At 35.3% G+C, this 26,976-nt stretch overlaps 2 protein-coding genes across 8 annotated transcripts in view; one reads left to right on the top strand and one right to left on the bottom strand.

The window, feature by feature from the left end:
* Positions 1–14,282, bottom strand: part of LOC117240005 (mucin-17-like) — a 46,751-nt gene extending 32,469 nt beyond the window's left edge. For 6 of the 7 annotated variants that reach the window (XM_033505825.1, XM_033505827.1, XM_033505828.1 and 3 more), the window contains exons 1-2: positions 13,745–14,279; positions 10,353–10,443 (exon numbers count right to left, since the gene is read on the bottom strand). In XM_033505825.1, the coding sequence (XP_033361716.1) occupies positions 10,353–10,442 (90 nt within the window). In that variant the 5' untranslated portion in view covers position 10,443; positions 13,745–14,279. Of the gene's footprint in view, positions 1–10,352; positions 10,444–13,744 lie in introns of all 7 variants that reach the window. The other variant, XM_033505824.1, reaches the window with a different exon arrangement.
* A 3,221-nt stretch (positions 14,283–17,503) lies between these two features.
* On the top strand, positions 17,504–23,095 carry LOC117240035 (phospholipase D2). Its single transcript, XM_033505884.1, has 15 exons — positions 17,504–17,763; positions 18,270–18,452; positions 18,569–18,929; positions 19,008–19,128; positions 19,190–19,613; positions 19,681–19,916; positions 20,108–20,375; positions 20,448–20,610; positions 20,713–20,976; positions 21,059–21,332; positions 21,399–21,619; positions 21,696–21,932; positions 22,019–22,259; positions 22,333–22,662; positions 22,737–23,095. Exons 2-15 carry the CDS (start codon positions 18,305–18,307, stop codon positions 22,836–22,838), a joined length of 3,390 nt encoding a protein of 1,129 aa, XP_033361775.1. The 5' UTR covers positions 17,504–17,763; positions 18,270–18,304; the 3' UTR covers positions 22,839–23,095.
* The last annotated feature ends 3,881 nt before the right edge of the window (positions 23,096–26,976 follow it).

Genomic DNA, 26,976 nt, shown 5'->3' with positions numbered 1-26,976 from the left:
GAATTTTATCAAACATTGTTATCCTTTTCTTTTGTAAATAATATTATCATCGAATTAAGAATTTAAGTTCTATGAACTCTTTCCATTCGGATCTTTTGAATCTTACACATTTTACTAATTCGTAACTCATGTAAAGTGTTAAGTACGTTACGTTATTTTACAAACCGGATTTCTTGATGCATGAACAATGAACTGCTTTCAGCGTAAAATTCACGAGTAGTCTTCCGATTCACGATCTTTAACGAAGAGTACTACAAGTTGCGGTTCTAAAGCAGCGAGGTCATTATGAATTATGGAAATCACGGCGTTAGCATGAATTATGCAGAGCTCGCTATTCACACGTTAGACCTAATTTCCAATCACGCTAATTCGGACTACAGATTATCGTGATCCTATGAATTATGAAACTACAATATGCTAATACTACAATTTCTGAGCTCGCGCTATTACTTGATATTACATCCATAATCATTCTACGTTGAAGTTGACAACTAATTTACTTATAAGTGTAAGAGTGTACATCATTTCAAAAAAAATGAAGAAAACATGCTGATCACTCACGTTCGTAAAATTAGAATTATTTATTCTTTCGTCGTAGATGAATTCGCTAAAACTTGATATACGTATAGATATATATGATTTAAAGAACTCGACGCAGGATGTGTAATTGCATGAGAACTAAAAATCAGTTACACATGAACTAATCGAATCAACTTAATTACGGACACCATAGTTGTCGAAGAAATGATTGCAAACCCAATCGGAGAATTCATGGCGCCATATTGCACGATATAGTATGAAGCAATTTTCCAAGAAATGAAATGATTCAACGAGTTTCTTATCTCTCTGTTATCTAAACATTTTACATCTATCAAAGACGAAATTTTGCTATTCGTTTCGTCGAAGAATTTCTCTCTATTGCGCGTAATCCCTGAAAAAATCTACGCGGTAGATTTCTGCAAAGTATAAAACAATTTTAATCGTACAAGATACCAAGCCTATCGAGAAACCGGAAACGAATTTGCACGAAGAAGCGGTGTGCAATAACAGAGCGAATCCGTGATGAGAATCACCGATTAGCTTTGTTTCTGTAAAAAAAAAAAAAAAAATGAAACTGAAATTAAAGGTAAATATCGTGGTCTCGACACGCGTGTGCTCAGCACGAAAACTGCAAAATCGCACACGAGCCTGCATACAATGCGAGAAAAGAGAGTCCGTCGACAATGGCGAAAGAAGAATACGGAAAATTAGACACAGTGCCAGAGGATCGACGTGAATCGCTTTTACATCGGTCAACTGTGGAGAAATCAAACAGAAGTCTGTCCGACCGTATGAAACGCGAAATAATTACGTCGGTTGTTTCTTTATTTCACCTTTATGCGGTGCTCTCGATTGCATGATTTCTGTGAAGTTACAAAGGAACGCGGAAACATGCCGGTGTGTAACTTTTCTGAAATGCAAACATTTCTTTTAGCCAAATCGTCATAACTTAACGAGACATACGACAATTTCAGCAATAATAACTTGCAGAGTTCGCTTCAGGGAAAATAAATAATACTAAATTACAGACTAACTTGTTACGTAATGTTTTATAATGGGCGCTATTTATTGTTAAATAAGTGGGAATTAAGATAATTCGCGAAATAGATGTTTGGTGTACGTATTGAAATACATTAAACAAACGATACTGGTATTTATTGCTTCGTTGAATTCGAAAATGGTTAGTCTTAAAAATGTGATAAATCGGAGATAAAACGAATGATATAGAATAACATGGAATATCGCAAGATAAATGAAATGGCGTAAGGTGAAGAAAAACGTCCTTAATGTTCCTAGTAAAATACATATAATACCTGATACACGCAAAAAGATAATTCCACGGTGGAAAGGGTTTTCTACACTGACCAAACTACAGATAGAAACAAAAAAGACTACAACGACTCGTGGAGTGTGTGTAACACTTATTGATAAGTAATTATCCCAGCGGTAGCAACAGAAAAATCATGAGACGTAACATGGATAAAAACATAAAAAATAAATAACGCGCCGCGGATTTCAGGAAGTCAGTCAAAGTAAACGATGCAGAAGAGACGCTTTCTCCGGTGGAAAATCTGATTTAGATTAGGCTTATGTATGCTTGTGCAATACATCATGCTGCATATATCGGCGAGAACTTGTATAAGACACGGCCAATAAACTTGCACCGGTGCAGATGGGTGCACTTGCTCAAATGGAAAGATTCGACAAACGCATCGCACTATTACTGATAAATGAACGTCATTTGCGTTAGGACAATTAGGTATACGATATCTGGAAGGATGGAGACGCGAGTCTGTAAATAACTGTAAATAACTTAAGTATTCTGGAAGTAATGGCAATATTTATATTATCGAAAACGAATTTGTATTTGAGATATAACATGAAGATATAACATATGTATTGATATTTGAGATATAACATATGTACCTAGAAAAATTTGGAAAATTCGAATACTGGCTTTCGAAGAATAAAAAATAAGTATAAGAAAAAAACGACTGAGACTACTTTATGAAATTGAATTATACGTTAATATACATCATGGCCAAGCCAACTTTTATTGCAATCGTTCGTAATTTCCTCCTGAGTATAATTAGAACGACAATCGCCGGCAAACCACAAAATAACTCGCCTCAACAGTGATGCAACAGAATACACGGAATGTAATAGGTTAGTGTAATGGAACATATTGAACGTAACTACACCTGCAAACAGGATTAAAGGCAAGAAATATAAGTAGGCATCTGCTCTTGGTTTCCAGCATTAACCGTCCTCAATGGTGAACAAGCCACGAAAAAATTTTTATTTGAAGGTATCATAACATTTGCATCGGCAATTCCATCATTATTACTTGAAATTTTTGGCGAAAGAATTCCAAAATTCTGAATTGAGAAATCAATATCACTGTCCGAATAAGGAAATTTGTAGATGATAGAATATTTATCTTTCCTCGGTACTAAAGGACATGATTAATTAAAAAATCAAAATTTGTCATTTGAATAGAATTTTCTATCCAATGTGAATCATCGCAAGAGAACAATGACACAAATCCTATCACCAGTTTATCGAATAATAAAGCATCATAGTTAACTCTAATAGTACATAGATAACTCAATAAAATACTTCTATCTTTAATACCTATAATACCTATAATCTTTGATTAACTGAAAGCAGTTTTTAGTAATATCGAAGGCCTTTTTCCTTTTGCGCGTTTCTGACTTTTTCACGCTTAATTTTTATCATTATGCGTTCCCGCATAGAGTAATTACTTAACGCTACTTGACTATATGTATATGCTGATTAAGGTTATTGTAAGTACCGTTATATGACATCAGAATACAACATTATAAAAACCAAAGTTCGTGCGATGAAATATTAATATGTAAATATTGTAAGTTATAAATAACATGATAATGCTATACAAAAAAACCTATTATATATTTGTGTGAAATATAATTATTGTAGTTCTATTGATTTACAATTTAGTAGCTAAAAATGTAAAGTGCTAGTAAAAATTTATGAAAGAAACAACTATGTCAGGAAAAATACACCAGCTGTTTTCGTGAGTTATCTAAGTAACGTGTGCAACAAGTAAAGTAGATCTATGGGAATCGTGCCTCAGATATCGCATTATGATACTACTTTACGATTTAGTTCAGTATTGCTTCTTTTATTATATTATTTAATAGGTTCCATGACTAATATTCTCGGGATCTCAGTCTCAAGAACAAGAACGGCATTCAATACGATCACTCTTATTTGTAATACAAATTAGAACAAATAGTACGCAATGCATTTTTACATCTATTGTGTTTCTTAAAATATAAAACACTCGTGTTTCTCTTGATTTCTCTTTAACTCCTTCACTTCAGAGAATTTATTCGGGATATACCCATCGTATTGTTACAAGAAATAAAATGTCCAAAAACCTATCGAAAAATTTCAATGCCGCTATAAAAACTAGCTCCTTTCCAACCCTCTCTGCCTTGAACTTAAAAACTTTATTTTTATTGCCGTTATTAATCTACTTAATTAAATTAATTCAGCAAAGATGAATTTCGTTAAACCCGTTTTCACGATCGAGCGTTATGATCGCAGTTTACTAAAACCTGTCAACAAACTAAAATAATATTCTTCGTCCAATCTGTGGCCAATAAGAAACAACATCGAGTGAATTCAGAAATAGCTGATACGCTCTAATTTTTTTCGCGTCCAGCATTAATCGATCAAGGATCCTGCTATCCTTCCGATGAGACTGATAAGGATACTAGAAATCCAGTGGTAAGAGTAGACGACCTTGTACCGTGCACCTTATTCTACAAGACGATCTATAAATCCACGGATCGATGCTCGAAATGTTAATGTTGTCCATAATTATATGCAACCAGGGAGATGGATAATAACGGGATATTGCAAAGCATCGTCAAGCCTCATAAAAACCGTTCCAGATTAATAAACGTCTCTCTTTGCGCAATATTTCCCTTATGTCTACCGCTCTGTCGCTTCTATATCTAAGGTTTACAAAAATTTCTCTTGTGCAACGACATATCGGTGAGTATACAGTCTTCTCGTTAGGTGGACGAGTGAGATGAGCTCTTAATGCGTTTTAGGTACGAGATATGAAGAAACGATAGTTTTCAATATACGCAATGTTTGTCCGCTTGGATGATCTTAAATAACGTTTGCACGCACGGAGGAAGGGAATATTTGACCGCAATAAAGATTAGAGATCAATTTGTACTCGTTCATCGACAGAGAAACAAACGATAACGATCGAGTTCGGACATATTTCACGTTTGACGAATGATGTCAACTATAGTCTTCCGTTGCATTCGCTACGCTTTATTTACAGATTTATTTTTTCTTCTGTGTTTTTTGCTAGAAATCACCAGACGAAACTTGCAGAATGTTTTAATTCCCTTTGGAAAAACATATGGTAATTTATAACGGATAAACATTATTAACTAAAATTAGACATTCATAAGTTTAGGCATAGATAATTTTTTAAATAGATGTATAAAATACTTACATGATAATAAAAAATTCGAATAAGCTGCAGAGCATAGACAACTTTCGTTACAAGTTATTCTACGCGCAATTTTAATTCGGCTTGCCGCGAATCATCATTATAACGCGCGTGTTCACAATTGTTCGACTTTCATTATTCAAGGTTTCACGCTCGTGTTCTCCTGATTATTATAACAAAGATCCACTTTTCCCGTGTTTCTATTGTATAGTTTAAACATTCAAATACAGATATTTCTCCGTCTTCTTTAGTCATTATTATCTCACGATAAGGTCAATCTTGTATAACGAAGACACGCTACATTACATTATTAAAGTAGCCAGCCCCTTCGTCGACGAAACGAAATCCGCTGACCTCATCCTGCTGCTTCTTTTTTTCGCATTGCGATTCGATTGCGCAAAACTGAGCAAGGAATACGAAGTGCCGTAACACGGGAAGCAACGCCTGTAATAGATGTGTAATTTAGATTAAGGATCGTGGATGATGTGCATTAACTTTCAGTAAGATCGGCCGACCTCTTCTCCTCCGAACTTCATCAACGAACAACCAACGGAACCATTAATATTTCCAGACGAATTGCGTATTTGTACAAAAGGCATTCAATAACACCAGCGACTGTCCTATTTTTTTTTTCTTTTATTCGAAAAGCGCTTAAATCTCAACATATTTACGAAATGCTAAACGAGTTTCTACCTTGCGCTAATCCTTCGAGAATCAAACCATCGAACTAAACTCAAGACTCGGAACTCATTTAATGTTGCAAAATACATTTTGGGACACGTTGTTGTTTGACGATTAATACTCCATTTGGAATTAATAATAAAGATCCAATAATTTTACGTTACTCGATATTACATTCTATAATACGAAACATCGCGGAGCAAACAGATATTTAACTTCTTCATCGATCAACTACAAATGAAACTAATCTTAGTGCTGGACAAAAGTTGCAGATTTTTAAGCTATTAATGAAACATTATTTACCTTTAGAGAGACATAAATGTAACCACCATGAAAGTCGACCACGGATTATTTCTGGTCAATTGGATTCCCGTTCGGAACGTATTGTACGAACGTTTAAATACCAGATGAAACTTCCGCAACATGTACAATACAAATTGTCAAAATAAAATTAAACGATGAAAAATTACAACGTTTAAATGCTTATGTGCAATGTAAAGGAGCGTATCGCCGCTGCAATTGCATTTCTTTTTCCAAATGTAAAAATCATTTCTCGTTTTAAATCTGCCTCTGAATATCCACCATGAAATTCCTCGGAACTAGGAAAAGTATAAAAACGGTCAATTTTCGAGCCGCGTGTAAACGAAAATAACTACGTATAGAATTAATTAGTCGCATCTAGGATAATTACACCAGAATAATTGATCGCTCTAAGCCGACTAGTCGACTGTTTTCACGATCCTGGCGTATTTAGCGAGCTCAGGTGACACCGTATCGAAATCTAAAACAGATAATCCTACAACTACGCGCTCGCTGTAACGTATAAAATTTAATAAATAGTTGATATCTGAGCAGCTTATATAACGGGTGGATAGAACACAATTCTCGGTGATATGAGGGAATTTTATGAAAACTTGTAAACTATTAGAAAAATGGTGGATCCGCTGCGATTTAATAAATGATAGGCGTAGACTGTTTCCAAAATATTCCAATTTTAGTCGATGAGTACATAAGTACCTATATCTTTAATTGATCAGATTTCTGCTTATAAATAGCAGAATGGAATAGTTAAACTATAATCAACAATCTGACTCTCGAAGAAGACCGATAGAAATGTAATTCCATAAATAAGTAATACGACCTTCAAAGTGTTGAACTTAATATAGCAAATCGCTAGTTTTAATCGCTTCGTATTAATATTCACATTTTATTCATTAAATGAACCTGACATTAAATTCGAGATCTAAATAAGTGCAAAGCTTGGAACAACTCTATTTTCTATCACGCTCACAACAATGTCACTGTTCAATGACACGCATAATTGCGTCCGGTTAAACCGTTCTGTCCACCGTGCACCGCTCCAACAGGCCAAGACTGTGCAAACGCCAGCTGCCACAGGATTCGTCATGCGAAAATATCTACGGGGATTGGAAAAGCACAAAATTTACGAACACCCGTTGTATTATTTGCTACGAAAGACCGGCGCACGACTAGGCGTGGTCCACGCGAACCTGCAGTTCTCTTTCCTTCCTTTCTTTTCCTCCGCGTTCATTTCTATCCGTATCTCTCGGCTATCCGCTATCGAGCCGCTTTTCAACGATACACTTGCGAGCACGTTCGAGGTAAGCACGCAATGTAACCCTCCGGTGTTCGTACAATTTTGGTTTCACCCGTAGTTAATAAGGTGAACTTCTCTTTTATAAGATATCAGATCTTAACGATTTTTATTTTTGAACTAATTTTTAAAATGCCACGAACTGTCGTGTGTATCGATAGCTATTAACGAGTGTTTGTTGGATGTTTAGTTTCAGTAGTTTTTAAGCAAATTAGTAAATAGACTGCGAATGTTTACGCAAATTTATATTTTTACGAATACAACTAAATAATTTAAATTCAAATGGAGATTTGTTTTCTCTTCTAAGTAATGTAAAGGTTGCTATTTTTTTATACCTTTTTAATCATCCGTAATTTTCTGAACGCTTCTGTCGTATTCTGTGAATCCTACCATGCGAATTAAACTTGATTGCGATTCATCAATTCAATATCGTAATAAAATGAAAATGCATACCAGTGACGAGGATTCCGGTATTTACGCGAGTGAGCTGAAGCGTTTCAGCTATGATTTCGCGAGAGAGGCGAGAATAGGAAAGTAATTACGACAGAGAACGAAAGGACGAGGTATCGCTGTCGAATTCGAACTAGAACGGACCTTGATTGATGGATTCGTTTATGTTGTTAATTTTAAATGCTGTTCTAACAACAGTACGCACGTGGCAATGCTATGATATTAAAGCAAGAGTGCTATCAAAGTTCGAGGCACTCGATGTATGCGATGATCAGTGTAATTGAGATTCAATGTTTGGCATTATTGATGACCATCGAAGAAAAATCATATGACAGAATTTTGAAATTCTTGTTATTTGATTATCTCGTAAAATTCAATAGTTTGAATAAATGTAACGTAATAGGTATATTTCCCTTTCCCTTTCCTTCTTCGAGTGATTTAACGAACAACTGAAATGCGTTTGGCGCAACGTTACAACCGATACCCGTTACTTCTACTTACGATTAAAACTTTCCAATCGTGGACACGTGACTAGGGGCCATGCTTATGACTTTGTTGGACGATGAAAGGATTCGCGACGATCATTTTTGCAGCTGGCGAACACGTTCCGATAACCTTTGCGTTGGGGGAACGTCCGAGATGATCTTCGTCGTGATTGTACAGTGCATAGCATCGGGAAATCGATTCGACGATCGGACAACTTTGATCTCTATCTCTTCCCTATATGAGGTGTATGTTTTGGAATAACAATGATGGGTTTACAGAAGAATCTCGTTACGGTTATGTTGTGAATGTTTATTTCAGTTTCAAAGTAAACCGTGGTTTACGAGTTACATGTAAATTCTAATCAAGTATCGATAATCACTTCCTAAAGCAGAATACTATTACTTTCTACGTTACCTTTATAAGCTAGAAATACGCGCTTTGAATAAAATTTCCATTAGATAGATCTGGCATAACTGTCAGAATAAAACGTAAAGTTTATTAATCTCTCAAATGGTCTTACTACAAGACACTCTAAAGAACCATTTTTAAATTATCTATTCACAGAAAAATATCAAGATCTCTTAACTTGTTTAAGAATAAAAAGATTCGCAACTTAGATTAAATCATTAACTGAAAATAAGACCAAAAGATGCAACTAGATTCATCTTTCGATCGAGAAAACAAAATAAAAAAAAAAGAAGTCGCGGCTCTATTAACGCTCATTTTATGGAAAGTGAATTCATCGATACCGGACACTTTCTATCGAGAAACCAACAGCACGTTTCTATCTTCTAAATAATGTAATTAGTTTCTTTTCCTATTACAATTTTCTCCTTTCTGCCTCTTTTCAACCGATTTTGTTTAATCATTTTTTATGTTCAAACAGTTTCGAAATAACGCTTAACGTAAGTGGTATACCGTAAATTGCTAACTCCCAATCATGGTTTACCAACTTAACAACTCGTGTTTCTGCGCATTCACGTGATAGATTTTTTTCGATTGATAACCTCCCTAAATCGCATGACGCGATTAGGTTAACGTTACACGCGTCAAAGACCAACGGGAAACAGTGAAACGAGCACGATGAAGATGCGACTTAACGACAGGAAGCGAAGGAACGCGTCGCATTCTCCGCGATAAAAACGCCTAGGATTTCCTTCTCGAATCACCGCTGTCGTACAGGCCATTCATACAAATAACTTGCTTCCTCGATTACTAATTATCCATATGCAGGTTCAATTACGAGACGTATTCAAATAACAAGGATTAATTCGTTCCACTGGCACGGTAGCCTTCGATGGAAATGAAAAAAAGAAAAAAAGTAAATTAATACCGCCACCATACTAAATGCGATATCGGCAACACAGTATCCTTGACACAAAATTGAGATAGAGGTACTCTTGGATCATATTTTGAAGAAAAAAGATTACTGACAAGTATCGCGAGCAAATATAAGGACAACTCTGTAGCTGATTAAAAATTTGTATAATCAATGTATTCGTGGCTTCGGTGAAAGTTTGTAACATAAAAATCTCTGAAATGAATCGATGTTTAAAATTAGAAACAAAATTGTTATAAATAAATATTCAAGCAAAGAACACATTTAAAGAAACTGAAATAAAAAAAAACTTATTAATGTATAAAGAGAATATAATCATTAATTTCTTAATCGGAATGGAATGCAGATATAAATCACGTCTCGAATAAAATAAAACTCTCCAGTATAATTTATAGTTTCAGTAACAGTTACAAAAAGTCAAATCATTCATGAGCGCATTCGATAAAAAAAATTCTATTATAAAATCTTCCATAGCATCCTTTATATCTATTCTAGAATGTAATATCTATTATATGATCGTTGAATGACATATAGTATCACATAATAAATCATACTCTAAAGATTTCCTACATTTTAAAAGTAACATTAATGAGTATAAAGTTATAATACTAAATCAACCGAAATCGTTTATTATGCGTTAAGATGTAATTAAGTTTTCGCTGCTATCTAAATGTAATCTTTATGCGGAATTGGTTCTTCTATGATAAACATTTACTTACCTGAGTACTATGCTCACGAAGACCATCGGTTGTGACGAAAAGCAGCACCACCAATGCCACCACCGTGCACCACGAAAATCTTCGTACCATTCTGCGAAACAACATACTTGCTTTAGTTACATTTTTTCACTTATTGTTTCTTGATGGATTAACGTGGTGTCTATAACCAATTTATTATTTTTTATATATTTTATTTATATAAATATATAAATAATATTATTATTATTTATTTATTTTTAATAATAATAATAATATTAATATTTTTAATAATAATTTTAATATATAATAATTTTTAATAATAATATTAATAATTTTTAATAATAATATTATTATTTATATATTTTTATAGATTTTTATATTTTTCTATATGAATCTGCGATCTCCATCCCCTTTCTCGGATCACCCTATACGCAAGATCCCATAATGCAGACGCGTGAAAGTCAAGCACCACCTTCTACATTTAAGTCTACTTTTACTCGTATAATTCTTGGCCTATTAACTGGTGAGTATATTTCTCGATAACTGTACCATAACGTTAGAGAACACGTAGAAGATCATACTAAAAACTGGGTGATTTTTGCACATCGAATCGAAAAATACTTTTTTCGAAATTTCCCCTGATATTAAATTATATCATCGACGTGTCTTGTCTCGGATCGGATTATTTTTACGTCGTTAAGGATGAATACACAATTATCTCTTTTTCTTCTATATCAAAAAGATCGATCGGAACCTTATTTTTATCTCGCAACGTTGTACCAGAACGCCTTCGCCTCTCTATTCGTTCCATTAAAAATAACAGTACCTGACACGCTGTCATTTAATAATATCACGATCGTTATTCCGTGGTTTTCCGAGAAACGTCAATTCAACTTCTAATTTCCCTTTATGTAATTGTAAACATCGTTAGACGCGTTAGGTCGTTTAATTACATTCGTTGGTATCGCAAATAATTCCGTTGCCTGGAAAAATAACATCTCGAAAGGAGGTCAAGGTACGTTTCGTGTCAACTGGAAAGGTTTAAAAATGCCCATAGTTCCTCCCCACCCTCTGCACTAAATGGTAACCTGAATCGGTTGCACCGATGCTTCTTATACGCGAGCAATCGATACCAATTTAACTTTCATAGTTATCTTTAAAAAGCGTACAGAAGCTCGACTGTGAGAACATATTCCTCACTTTGGGAGGCTTTGGTAGAGTGAAGTATATGAATGACAATATTTAAGCATGTGTCTCTAATGGTTTATGAGCATATAGAACATTCTCAATATAGAGCATTCTCTCGGAGAAAAGGAAACAAGTTTGACAAAAGGAGGATCACTCTAGTAAATTCTAAATACTGCACCATTAGAAGCTGTGTAATGTCAAAGAATTTTTAAGTTCATTAACAAATATAACGTAATGTTCTAATGTAATATACATTATGAACGACAATTCCTTAAAACTTTTTTACAGCTATCATAACGTCAGTTTTCTACGTAGAAGTGCATTTTTTCACATTTTTTTTTCTTTAAAAAATCGATTCTTAATTAAAGAATTGTAAAATTATAGAATTTAATCAGAAAAGCGAAAGAGGAAAAGACCTTCACTAATTGCAAGATTATTCTAGTTGAAGCATCAATTCCACTTCGTCTAAATTAGGAGGATAAAAAATCGGTTTCTATATGCGGAGAATTTGACAAACGGCAGATCTAACGAGGTCGTCTCAAGTACGCGGCCAGTCGTGATGATCGTGAGCTCTCTCGATCCTCTTTCCTCTGTTAGCGCGAAGATCAGTAAGGAGAGGAGGAAGATCAAGATCAGCTATGGATCGACGACCGTACTCGAAATACCGTTAGACTCAGCTGCGTTGCATTACGATTCATTACCATCGTCCATTCAACTTCTCCTTATTTGCTACCGACAAATCTGTCAACGTTTGTTGCTCGATTTCCATAGCTTTTTCTCGTATATTTGGGGAACATGCACTAGTAAAAATTGTCAATAAAATGTAAAAAATTTTAATTGCTTTAGTGAATTGGATTGAAGATCTAAATTTGATTTAACGAATTATTTTTATCGACAATTAAGGAAATTCGTTTATTCCTTTGTAATATTATGTATTACAATCTCTGACTAAAAACGTTCTCGAGAGAACAGTACTCCAGCGTCCGATTCCTTTCCACGATCGTTCGTGCGCACGAATCTGTTACGTGCCAATCGAAAGTAAATTCTCTGCTACGGTATATGCACGTATCAAGTTTCGCTCGCGATTGTAAAGCATATTCCATAGAGAACTGTTTCTTCAATAGAGAATGAATTTTTCGTAAAAGAATTGATCGTTCCTCTTAAACAAGGATATATGTATGTATATACAAAGGTATGGAACGCATAGTACCATTTTTGAATAAAATACCAAAACTCGTATAAAGAACATAATTATAACGCGAACTGGGGCTTAATATAACGAACTATACGCTTTCTTTCAATTGCTCAATTTCGATACACATATAAAAGAATACATACTTTCATTTCACAAAACAAAACAATATCGAAAACTGACGAGATAAGGAAAGAAATTTCTCCGAAGCACGTTGCTCATGCATCGCTGATTTCGAGGCCAATTTTCAGTATTACTGTTCGATTTAAATTTCTTTGTCGTGCTCGACGAACAGACTACCGCACCGAACCTCGTCGCAGAGAAAAGATCATTTCGGCACGGCCTGCTCAAGTAACTGAGTTTTACGTAAGAAATGCCGGGAACATCTGGAAGTTTGCGCGCGTGAAAGTGGACTACCAAGTTACAGGCAACGGTCAGTTAATTCCGCGACCGTTCGGTTAATATTCTGCAACACCAGCCAGTTCCCGTAGAGATTACGGAACAGCCAAGCACACAGATTCGATAACCAACTTTTTCATTAACCGACTATCGTTCGAACGGGTTTTCCGATGTATTTCTATTGCAGCTACTCTCAGGAAAATTTCTAACTGACACATCGACGAGACCTTCTTCCCTCAAACACTAAGTTTCGATCGATTCAAATTATTTTAGTTTCGCGTTATCGATGTTGAATACCGAGACGAAGCCGAGGTATTTTTGCACGACCCGATCATCGATATCACCGATTAAACGCACCGAACGATTACACAACTAGTTTAAGGACGATCGTTCTATGCTCCTTATTATCGTCCATCAACCTCGAGGATCGTCTCTACTACGTAACCAACCATAAGTCAACTAACGAAGCGCAAAACACTAGAAAAAAAAATGAAACACAATCTAGGAGGCACATCTTATTTCTCGCTCATTGCAACAACGACCTTGCCAAGTTTCATTTCAATAGACGACTCATGATTTTCCCATGTCAAAACAAAAGATCTGAATGCTCCAGACGCACTTGAATTCCACTCACCTTGCAACTTCTTAGACAAACCCGATCCAATGTATCATTTCAGTCCACCTGTCTTGTCGTGGTTCCTCCTACACGCTCAAAGGTGCCCTCGCTTTCAGCGCACACAAATTATCAGAATCAATCACAAGGATCACGTTTTACTCTGTATCAAACGTATAGCAAGAGAACATTCAACTATCGAACTATCGAATCAATCCATTTGTTGATTACGTTTTGCACGTCCGCAAGTTCAAAACGAAAAAGGTTCCTCGAAAATCACTGAGAAGAAATCGAAGTAAGTTTGTAACGAGTGTATTGACCGTACACGTAACTCGATCAGGTCAAATGGAAGCGATCGACGCGCATCTTCGCGAGATATTCGGCTTTGCACCGGTGGCAACGCGTGATAGTATGTTTGGGACGTTAGTCGTCGGAATGCTCGGAGACAAATGGAAGTCGATCGAACGACCGCCGTGTCAAAAAACCTGCCTCTAAATGGGGGAGAAAAAAAGTGTTCGCCCGACTATTTTCCCTTTCGCCCGACTCTACGCCACCACCACCACCACCACCACCACCACTACCATCGCCACACCACCCAGCGCGTTTCTGTTCTCTGCGTCCTATACGCTGCCCCTACCTCCAGGTACAGGTACTTCGAAAGCATCCCCTCCCGCGACACGTCGCCTCGTTCCTCTTACTGACTGATAGCTACTTTGATATGCGTGACTTCCTGCGATCCAAGAATACGTACTTACTTACTAACACGGATACGCGTGTTCCATTATGGACCACTTCGATCATTATCGAACCGAACTATAGCAGAATAAGGATGAAATTAAAAGTTGCTTGGACCAGATAATTTTAAGGATCGAATCCTGAACCGATAGAAATTCTCTTTCGTTTGTAGACCAGATGATCTTAAAGATCGAATCTTGAAGCGATACGAATTCCCTTTTGTTTGCTGATGATCGAGAATTCAAAGAAGAGAATCGTATAGAAGCAAAATTATCGTAAATAGTTTAAATTTAAGTTTAAATCAATACATAATAAGAACTAGTTAAAGAATTAGTGAAAGATTAGATACGATATAGCTTGTAACCTCAGATGTCAAACGATTTAAATACGAGTCCCTTTAATTACTTCACATAATGTTATTCCATCAAAAAGTAGAAAGTATAACGAATAACGAATATATCAATAAAGAATGGCTAATCGAATAAGTTCTTATGTAAACGACTATTTACATGATTATTATGTTACGAAGACTACGTATTTGCAATTTAGAAGATGTTTTGATTATCATCTGAAAGAATGATTAAAAAGTTATAACGCTTAGTCCTGGTATTTTACACGAATGTAAATGAACTATAACAGTCTTGACAAGTTTAATAACAACTGTTTTTTTATGAAAATTGCATCATGCAGTCATTTAAAAAATAATATATGTAGTTCAAGACATGCTAATTTCATCGATTAAAATTTCACTCATATTAATAGAAAATTTCATTTTAAAAATTCCATAAAAAATCAAAATTTTAGTTGAATTATTCACTTTGTGAATTTATATTATCCAATGAATTCTTTTTCACATAATACCAATATAAATATAAAATGAAACACTTCTAACTTTGTAATCTATTAATACGATTACATTTAAAGAGCATGTACCTACATGAAACACTCCCTTACATTGTTTATAAAATGGAATACGTTTATTCGACTCAATAGACAAATCATTTTATATAATTAGTGATGTAGAATCGCATTTACAAATGCCTTGATCTACCAACGTTAATAACTAGATTTACATAATTTGTATGCTACATTACACGTATTTACATTACGTATAGAACACACAGGAATAAAAACATCATTCCAATACGTAGTGTTAATTATGACGCAAACAATTCTGAAGTATCTTGCTCAAACAGTTCCATCCCCTATTATTTTGAAATCTGTTATTGCACAAACTAAACTATAATAAAAAATGTTGCGTTATTTGGAGCACGGCGTTTCGTCACAAATCCTTGATTAATTATCTAAAATCGTCAAATCCAATGATTTCCTAGTCGTCTACAGAAGTGTATCTAGTCAACGATTTACAATGATATTCGGCCTTAAATTACCATACTATCGCAAGCAAACGTGAGAAAAGAATTTGCAATAGACTTTTCTGTATCTCAATTAATAAGGAGATACGATCATAGGAATAGATAAAAGAATGGTTAAATAATAAGCTTAAATATTTAAGGAAGGTTTTATCATAATTCGATAAAAACTACAGACAACGTCAAGTAAGTTAATAAAAGAATACAAAGAAAATAAAAGATGTTCCTTCTGCTGAATTATTATTGCATTACGCGTGCATTGCATCGCTTTCCCTTGACATTCTAATCCAGGAATAAAATCGATCGTTTGCGTTCCAATTCGAAAGTAGATCGCAAAACTGAACAATTACTTTTCCTAATAATCACACGGCTGCGCGCTTCCTGTCTATACTCCGTAATATAAGAAATATCGAGTTTTCGGATTGCAAGCGTAAAGAGTACATATTATTAACGGAAAATGAGGTTACATGGAACCCTTTCATAAAACGTTCCACTTTTCTTTGTATCCAACACATACGCTATATATACGTTAAACTCGATTGTTCGAAATAATAATAACAATGTTTGACTGGTTATTGTTATACGGTGAATGTTTTGCGATTTCAATGACATCTCGAGTCGAAATTCTGCACATAAAAGAGCGATTCGATTTTCGGCAAGGAATTGTATCTACAATTAGTCAAAATACAAATTAATTTAATAGTAAGAAATTTTGAAAAGAAATTTTTTCTGTAGCCTTCTATAAATTACGTTTAGATTATTTTGACACGGACTTTACACAAATATCTTTGTGTTTTATTAGTGTCTCCTTTGTTGAAACGTATGTATGTGTCAATAAATATCGACAACAAGAAGTTATTGTTAAGATGTCGTTGATAATAACTATACATATACATAGATTTTTAAATAATTCTTAGAAAATAGTAGCTGAAGGAAACAACAAATGTGCTAACAATCATTTAAAGATTTGAATTAGACTTTGATGATGTTTTAGAAACATATCTAAAATTTTGCTATTTGATTTTTAATTAGTATTGTGTGTATCTTACGTAAGTACTACTCGCAATGTAATAAACATGAGTAATGGTATATTCATCAATATTGATAAACAAACGAAAGAGATAAACATATTATTAAACCATAATGTCTGTGAAAAAATAATTTATCTACAACTCCACGAAGGAAAGTAATATAGCAATTTATTACGTCTTTTAAGTAAATCTTCATTTACAAGTAAATATGCATATCAATGGATCACGTATAAGAGAGGACGCTACATATATGACAAACAAAATTCTCAATTCACGTTACGAAAAGCAGCTAAAGATTTCAAAACATTATTCGTACGTGAAAAGAAAAATACAAGATTTTTATTTTGTATATTTGTAAGTACATACATACATATTTTCCTATGGAATTGCTAACTTTGTTGATAAAACAGAATGATCAAACATAGATCACGTCAATGTAATAGAAAATAATCGTCATAAATAAAGCCACGTACTCGTGAAAATTTAGTTAGTTAATTTGTGAGATCTATTGGATATTTTTACTTCCAAAATGTAAAATTTTAATAGAAAAAAGTTTTAATAGAAAAAAAAAATAATTTTAAGCTAACGCTTCATACGTTTCAGTAGAAAATATCCATACCGACAGTTCTTAGAGTCAGATCTACAATAGCCAACAAATGTAAGAACAGACGAGATATGTATAAGTCGCTTAATCTGTCACATAATGAACAGCGATGAAATCGCTCGTGTAATCAATCAATTATGACGATACCACCTATGATAATGGGATTATCTGAGAAGTATATATCAATCTCTTACAATACCATGTAAAATTCATTACCTTAAAACTGTTTATGGAAAGAAGCGATAATATTTATAACCTTAATAACGTGACATGTGACATTTAATAAATAAATAGGTTGTATCCTTTTATTATATCGTTCATAATTTTTATCGTAACTTTAAGTTCATATTTTTAAAGTGTACAATATGGAGAAATTTTAATCGATGGATAAATACCGATAAACATATAATGAAACAAGTCTGGCAATTTACTTTAATCTTGTTCCTGTGAATTACATCTAACTCGAATTTATAGTCAATATTCTAAACCTCTCCCGCGCGCATTAGATCATTTTCTTAATCAAGAAAATACATTAGTTCTTTGTCATCACATTTTTTTTGTTCCACCATATTACTACTTATCTATTCACCTATCTATTAATGATGTACATATTCGTCAGTGTTTTATTCTTAAATAACTTCTACCGTTGTATGTACTATTTCTCATTAATAAAAATAATTTGTGTAATGTAAAAGAATTATTTGATATTGCAAGAAACAGAAGTATAATGTAAAAGTTATTATAGGTTGAAGGCAATGAAAAGTATACTGTGAAACTAGTTTAACTTAATTACGTATGTTTAGTTATCTATTGATAATTTTGTAAAATACTGTTAACAATGTCTGACAGTATTTTAAACGAAAAAGCTGAGAATTGTGTTTCTCATGATCCTGAATATGACGATACACTGGGTGTACCTGATTCATTAGAAATTACTATAAATGAAAATGAAAATATTAATTCTAATAATGATACTGATAATAGTGGTGAGTTTATGACTTTGGTTCGATATTTCTGTGTTATTTAACTGACTTCCTTTAAAAATAACATTCTAACTATGTTAGTAAAATGTATTGTGCATTGTTTACTTTATTTAAACTAGAACGTCCTGGTGTGATACCTTTTTCTGCTATACACGACTTACCAAAAAATTTTAAAAGCCAGTATCGTAATGTTTTTATTCCTGGTGAAGAAGTGCATGTGGACATTATAGACAATGAACGTAGCGTAACAACACATCCATTGAATCCAAATTTGTACACTATCGAATTTAGGCATGGACCATTTATTTGGACAATTAAGAAACGATACAAACATATCCAAAATTTGCATAATCAATTGAAAATATATCGCACCAGTTTAAATATACCTTTCCCAACTAAAAGTCACAAAGAAAGAAGAACTAGTTTGAAAAGTTTGGGGGATACAAAAGAAGGGAAAGGTCGTAAAGGTGCACTACCAAGGTATAAAGATACGTTTAAAAAGAAAATACGTTTATTTATTGTAAATGACCAAAAAATAAGACAAACTATTTTTTTCAGATTTCCAAATAAGCCTGATGTTTTAGTACCTTATGAGCAACTAGAACATAGGAAAAAAGTGTTAGAAGAGTACTTAACTAATTTATTAAAAATAAAAATTTATTTGCATCATCCAGAAACAGTGAGTTAATAATTTGCATTTATTTATGTAATGATTACTAACAAGTATAAAACATTTTCAGGTCGATTTTTTAGAAATCTCACATTTGTCATTTATAGAAGATTTAGGAATGAAAGGCAAAGAAGGAATTGTTTTAAAACGAACTGGATCAGGTGCAAGAAGTAGATGTAACTTTTGTGGTCTTCTTGAGGGCATGTGTTGTATTAGATGTACTCATTTCTGCACATTTCTATGTAGGAAATGGCATTCTCGACATCTTGTTGTTAAAGATACTTTTGTTGCCTATATTGAACCGGAAAGTGGTAGCATTAAATCGGTGATTCTAATGGATAATGGTTTCGGAATCAGTTTTGGTCTGTATACAACAGGATTAAGAAATGGTATACAAATAGTAAATCTCAGTAGGCACATACTAATTAAGTGCTGGACAAGAAGAAAGGCTAAAGAATGGCTGGAATTCATACAAGAAGTTAGTAACAGGGAAGGTAAGTTCTTTGACTAGTGCGTAATGTAAAACTTTGAAAACTTAATTAATAAGTTATGTTAGTACAGGTCGAGACTTTATACAATCGAATCCGCACAACTCGTTTGCACCTTATCGTTCCCCTATTCCAGCCACATGGTTTGTAGATGGATCAAGTTATATGTCTGCTGTTGCAGACGCGTTAGAAGATGCAAAAGAAGAAATTTTTATTGCAGACTGGTGGTTATCACCTGAGATTTATATGAAAAGACCAGCTATTCATAGCGATTACTGGCGATTAGATAACATTTTACAAAGAAAAGCTGTGAGTATATCATTAAAAACATTGTGTTTATTAATTATTCATACTAATATTTTTAACACTCTACCCTATTAATACTGACAAAAGTTGAGGATTCTTGGTAAGGCTAATGTAATCTTGAATATAACATATAATGCTGTCAAAAATTGAAAGAAATCACGTGTATATGTTAGAATAATCAATTCTTTATTTAGTTTGAAGGAATCAAAGTATATATAATGATCTATAAAGAAGTAGAAGTTGCACTGGGCATAAACAGTTTCTATAGCAAGCAACGTCTAGTTGAAAAATGCCCTGAAAATATAAAAGTATTACGTCATCCAGATCACGCGAGAGTGGGGGTGTTTCTGTGGGCACACCACGAAAAAATTGTAGTTGTTGATCAAAGTATTGCTTTTCTTGGAGGAATCGATCTATGTTATGGTCGATGGGACAACAATGAACATAGATTAATAGACTTAGGTACATGATACTTGAAATTAAATACCGATCATTGTTATTAATTGCATTTAGTTTTATTGTTTTCAATTACAGGCAGCACCCATCATTCCAGTATTTATATTCCATCTAAAGGTAGATTTACCAATACCAGCAGTAAAAAGGTATCAAATGCCAATGTAAAGAAGCATGTTTTATTACCATTGGCTATTGCAACTAATACAGTTGTGATGGCTACTACCAAATCTATACCAGTGTTGTAAGTTTCTTTCTTATTATTCTCCATAAATTTTATATTTCAAATTTTCTTTAAGTTTGGCTCGGCTACTCATTTTATTTTACTTTTTGTTTTTTTCTTTAGGCCAATTATAAATAATAAGACGTCGATATCACCATTCTCGACATCACAGTTAAATGCTGGTGATTTATTACTATTACAACCAATAGAAGAATCAGATACTATGAAATGTGATACACCTAATCTGGAACGTAAAAATTTATTTGGGATGGCAAAAAACACCATGGATAGAATGAAACACAGTATTAAGTTGAAAAGACAAGAATTAATTAATATGGTGTATAATCCACATGAAGAAGATAGTGATGAGGAGAATGTTATGACTACGTAAGTTTATACTTCAGAAAGATATGTAACAAAAACTGAATATATTTTTACACCAATTAGAGAATATCACTGACATTTTCAGCTATGCAATGCAAATTCCAATTGAAACTAGTCAATCACTAGTGTATAAGGAAGATGAAGTTTCAGAATATCCAGGTGTGGCTAAATTATGGCTGGGAAAAGACTATGTAAATTTTATTGTTAAAGACTTTAATGATCTCGAAAAACCTTATCAAGATCTAGTAGATAGGAGCAATACTCCCAGAATGCCATGGCACGATGTAGGAGTTATGGTACAAGGTGCAACAGCAAGAGATGTTGCCAGACATTTTATTCAACGTTGGAATGCAATTAAGGCAGGTACTTTCTAATTATGTAACAATCTAATAATTAAATAACATTTATATAATTTATATTTGTAGATGGAAAAAGCAAAATTAAATTCATGTTATCCATTTTTGCTTCCAAAAACGTACAATAATTGCAGTAGCTCTGTACCATTTATTGAGAAATCTACTATACACAACGTCAACTGTCAAGTATTAAGATCAGTTAGTTCTTGGTCGGCTGGTTTTCTCGACTCACAAACAATAGAGCGAAGTATTCAAGAAGCTTATATTGAGGCTATTAGTAAAGCAGAAAGGTGAAATTAATTTTTAAAAACATGAAAAATGATTAATTGCCCTACTGCTATTATAATACACATTTTTCTATTTCAGGTATATATACATAGAGAACCAATTTTTTATAACACTTGCATCCATGCAACGATCTGCAGTAAAAAATCGTATTGGAGAAACATTATTGAAACGCATTTTAAGAGCACACCGTGAGGGTGCAGTATTTAGAGTATTTGTAATAATGCCTTTATTACCAGGTTTTGAAGGCGAAGTTGGAGGACCAACTGGTACTGCTCTACGTGCTATTACTCATTGGAATTATGCTTCTATATCAAGGTAAAAATTCTATTATAAAATTAAACTGCAACTAAAAATGAAAAGTGAATGAGTTGAAAAATTGGAATTATTTGTATTATAAATAGGGGTAAAGATGCTATTTTAAGTCGGCTAATTGAAGCAGGAATAGAGGATCCTGGAGAGTACATTACATTCCATGGTTTAAGGACGCACGCAATGTTAAATGGTACATTAGTGACAGAATTAATATATGTTCACAGCAAGCTATTAATTGTGGATGATAATACTGTCATCTGTGGTTCTGCTAATATTAATGATAGAAGCATGACAGCAACAAGGGACAGCGAAATTGCAGTAATAATTCATGTAAGTATTATTTTAACTGACTCAACTGTGTAATTTTTTATCATTTCAATATTAACTATTCTATAATTTACAGGATCAAGAATTCGAAGAAGGAAGAATGAATGATATACCGTTTCCTTGTGGTAAATTTGCAGGATCATTGCGGAAACAATTAATTTCTGAACATTTGGGATTATTTAAAACAAATGAAGATATAGATGTAACTGATATAATTAAAAAATCATTCTACAAAGATGTATGGTGTGCTAGGAGTAATCGAAACACAGAAATCTATGAAAAAGTATTTCATGTTATTCCGACAGATAAAGTTGTTAATTTTTCTATGCTAAAGCAATATCAAGATGAGGAGCCACTTTCTTCTTCGAATACACTTTTGGCCCAAGAAATGGTTGAACAGATTAAGGTATGTTTTAAAAAATTATTATTATTTTTATTATTTTAACAAACTTTATCTTTTCATTTTTAATTTTATTTTAGGGTCATTTAGTAAACATGCCATTGCACTTTTTATGCAATGAGGATTTGAAACCAGCTGCTGGTACAGTAGAAGGAATGATGCCAACAGCACTGTGGACTTAAATTTTTGACATTCGAATCCAATATTAATGAAATCAGTGATTTTAATATTTTTTACAATTGTATACAAGTTAATCTATTTTTAAGTATTTTATTGACCAAAGTACAAACGATCACTCTGTGCTTATGACTAGATATTTCATTATATGTATAAACTGCTAGAACTAAGGTTGTATATCACTATTACTTAAAAGCATTTAGGATATTTGAGAGCATAAAGAATTAAGATGAATAAAATGCTAATGAAAATTCAGGTCAAGGTGATGCTTGGATTGTTACTTATGCATTAAATTGATCATAATTGTACTTTAACATTCCATAAAATCTAACTCATTCAAAAAGGAAACATGTTGATGTGGTAACAGTAATTTGAAGATAATTTTATTTTATTAACCATTTAATATGCTCAAACGTCTTTTATTAATAACATCTTTTATAAAAATGTTCATATGAATGTTTAAGTTTTAACAGTATGCTGTTTTAAAAGTTGAATTTTATATTATAACATTTATTTTATAATATTATTTATTTGTATTAAACAATATATAAAATAAATATGACATATGTCGTTCTTTACCAAGCTAATATTGTTATTTCCTTATATCTCTGTTACGATTATTCCATATAAATATTTAGTGAATCATTTCTGTATTTCAACTTATCTAAATAGCCAGAAGTTTGATAAATCGAGAGTCAACGTAATCAATATTGTGCTGTATAATTATGTGTTCGGATTCACATTTCCGATTTCTAATGTCAAGTCGGTAAAACACGCAGACTTAAAAAAGTATGGCAAAGTCATAGAACACCTGTAGATAAGCGTAAACTAAATAACGCAACAAGAAAACTAACCAAAATCCTTAAAAATTACAAAAATTACTGTTTTCAAAAATATCTTGCTAATCTGTATCCCACAGCTAACTCCAACTACTAACTATGGAAAGCACCCAGGAAACTCACTCGTCCTCCGTAAATAATCCCTCCAAATCGTTATCCGCAAGGTGAATGGGCGCGTAGCGTGTCTATACAAAAAGTCAACTTGTTTGCAAGTCACTTAACTAATGTTTTCAAACCGTATTCCTCCACTATTGTCGCGAAAATAACGGAATACTTGCACTCTCTCTTCCAGATGTCTCCTCCTATTGAACCTTTCTCATCTCTGGAAGTTATAGAATTAAACCGTCGTCTAAATCCCAGAAAAGCATTGGGACGTGATCAGATAAGTAACAAAGCTATCAAGGATCCGTGTGTCCTGTGCCGTGTCTTCCTTTTCCTCGCAGTGATGACACATGTTAGTCACCTCCCGTCGAATCCTTAGCAGGAACTCCCCAAACGCTCCGTGCCCGGTGAGCACCTGCGTCATCCTGTATGTCGGTAGGAGCCCGCCACGATCTCTCCAGACCACCCAGTACGGTAGGACCGCTCCAACGGCTCGATGACGCCGCACCGTATCCTCGGCGGCTAGCTGAATGCGCCCCTGCGTTCCCAGGTTTCGAGCTTTGCCTCCTCCCGGACATCACGGACCGACTGGTCGGCAGAGGGCGTATCCCTGCCCGAGTACGGGCTCCGCAGTTGATGGTACACCCACCGAAGCGCTAGGGCCCGTAGTTCGAATGGAGGAGACGCAGCCTGCACCGACACCGACGCGTGGGATATGGTCCGATATCCCCTGACTATTCGGATGTAGGTAATCCTCTGCAACCTCCTCAGTAGCAGTAAGCTGCGACGATTCCTCAACAGATCTTCCGCCCGCACTGGGGCTTCGTATAGGACCCTGGATCGAACCACTCCCTCGTACAGTTGACGAACTTCGATTCCAGCCCCGCCAATGTTTGGCAATAGGCCGCATAAGGCGTTGGCTGCGGCCGTCACTTTAGGGACCAGGAGCTCAAAGTGCGGCCCGAACGTCTATTGGCTGTCGATCGGTAGGGCTAGATATTTCATCTGGAGCTCCACCTGTACTGCGTTTCCGCAGATGTACACACAGAGAAGAATCACATGGCCTCAAACTTGGCAGGTGACACGCTCAAGCCCAGCTCCTGAATGGCGCGAACCGCGCACGCCACGGCAACCTCGCCGAGTTGGAGCGTCTCATAAAACCATCGTCCCCCGGCCAGGATCAAAGAGTCATTGGCGTAGCAGACAATGCCCGTGCTCGGAGGCAGGGAGCAGCGAGGACACTCGACCGCCGTGGTACCATCCTAAGTCATTGGTGGGACTATCGTGTGGATGTACGGCCACGTCACTGCCGACCGGTGACCTGCTAACCGTGCTCGACAGTTCCAGATGGGACTCACGTAAGCGGGGGCCTCAAGGTACAAAGTACCCGGGAACTTATCCCGACGGTCCCATCCTTGGCATCAGAATCGTGGGTGCGCTACTACCCAAGGCTACGTAGAGAGAGTGTAACCGTACTTAAACGTCTTACACTCCCGGCAACCTTCCCTGTGGTGTACATAGAGGACTCACGTAAGCGGGACGCTTGTTCCGACGGTCCTCCCTGGTTGCGGGAATGTGGGTTTGCCAGCCCCCATAGACTTACATAAACAAGTCCTCCCTGCGGGAAGTCCTCCCTACGGGATCACGGACAAGGCAAGGGGGCACCTCGAAGCGTTCCAGCACCTCCACTATCACGTCCCAGGGAATGACGTTGAAGGTGTTTGTTACGTCCAGCGAGACCGCCAACGCAACCCGTCCTGCGACACCATGGCCTCCGCCATGGTCCTTGCACAATTCACAGCATCGACGGTCGAGTGGCCCCGTTGAAAGCCGTACTATCTGTCGTGCCATCCGGACACCCGTTCCGATATATGGGCCTCCAGACGGGTAGCGATTATTCTTCTTTCAAGGAGTTTGCCCACCTCGTCCAAAAGGCACACCGGTCCGTACGCCGCCGGCGAGTCCAAGGGGTGACCCTCCTTCTTTAGCAGGACAAGTTTCACTTTGTCGAATGCTTGTTGAATGTCTAGGAATACCGCAGAGCAATATTTCTTCTTTTCTAAGTTTTGGCTGATAATATGTGTTATACGATGAATGTGCTCTGTAGTAGAATGTTGCTTTCGAAAACCGAATTGATGATCTGGCAGTGTTTCCAAATCCTCTAAGAGTAGAAGAAGTCGATTCTTTAGCATCTTCTCAAATAGTTTAGACAAAGTAGGTAGAAGACTAATTGGGCGATAGGAGCTAGTTTCGCGTATTGGTTTTCCGGGTTTAGGAACGAGAGTAATCAGTGATATTTTCCAGGACTTAGGACAGTATTCAAGGCGAAGAATTGCATTAAAAATTGATGTGATGAGTGCAATCCCTTTTATGAGAAGTTCCTTGATTGCTTTATTACATATTTGATCATGCTCCGATGCTTTCCTGGGATTTAGGCGACGGATTAATTCTGTAACTTCTAGAGAAGTGAAAGGTTCAATAGGAGGAGACATTTGGAAGGGACAGTGCAGGTATTCCGTTATTTTCGCGGAAATATTGGAGGAATGAGGTTTAAATACGTTAGATAGGTGATTAGCAAACAGGTTGGTTTTTTCTATAGGGCTACACGCCCATTCACATTACGGACAGCGAATTGGAGGGATTATTTGCGGGGGACGCGAGAGTTTCCTGGAAGCCTTCCATAGTGAATAGTTGGAGCCAGCTGTGGGAGACAGATGGGCAAGATATTTTTGGAAACAGTCATTTTTATAGTTTTTAATGATTTCGGTTAGATTCCTAGTTGCGTTATTTAGCTTGCGTTTGTCGTCAGGTGTTCTATGACTCTGCCATACTCTTCTAAGTCTATGTTTTTCTGCGATTTTTTTAAATGTGTGATGGGGTATACTTTCGACCAGTCGCGGGGAGACGCGATCGCGAGGAAGCGCGTTAACGGGGGTCGTAAATTCCCGTTAAGATTATAAGAATCGACACCTCGAACAGATCGATTTCGATTATTTCTTTTGGGATAATAGGGGTGATTGATGTGGTATAACACTGCGATTAACAGTTTATTACACTAAAGAGTTACGCCGTTACGTTTGATATAAATATCGTAGACGATACTTTGACATATGAAGATCCGATATGGCAATCACGTTAAACCACGAAAATCCATAAGGTGATCTGTCTACACTTATATATTGTCTATGGTTCAGCAGCTCTA

Source organism: Bombus vosnesenskii, unplaced genomic scaffold, assembly GCF_011952255.1.
Source record: "Bombus vosnesenskii isolate JDL3184/JDL3185 unplaced genomic scaffold, Bvos_JDL3184-5_v1.1 scf7180000014535, whole genome shotgun sequence".
NCBI classification, from domain to species: Eukaryota; Metazoa; Arthropoda; class Insecta; order Hymenoptera; family Apidae; genus Bombus; species Bombus vosnesenskii.
Note: the sequence above shows the minus strand (reverse complement) of the source record. Positions and strands in the feature narration are given on the sequence as shown.

Excerpts from the sequence above, each read along its gene's own strand:
- LOC117240035 (XM_033505884.1), top strand. The coding sequence starts at position 18,305 with ATGTCTGACAGTATTTTAAACGAAAAAGCTGAGAATTGTGTTTCTCAT. Across the intron at positions 19,129-19,189 it reads ATTTGCATCATCCAGAAACA|GTCGATTTTTTAGAAATCTC; the intron begins GTGAGTTAATAA and ends AAACATTTTCAG. Across the intron at positions 19,614-19,680 it reads AGAAGTTAGTAACAGGGAAG|GTCGAGACTTTATACAATCG; the intron begins GTAAGTTCTTTG and ends ATGTTAGTACAG.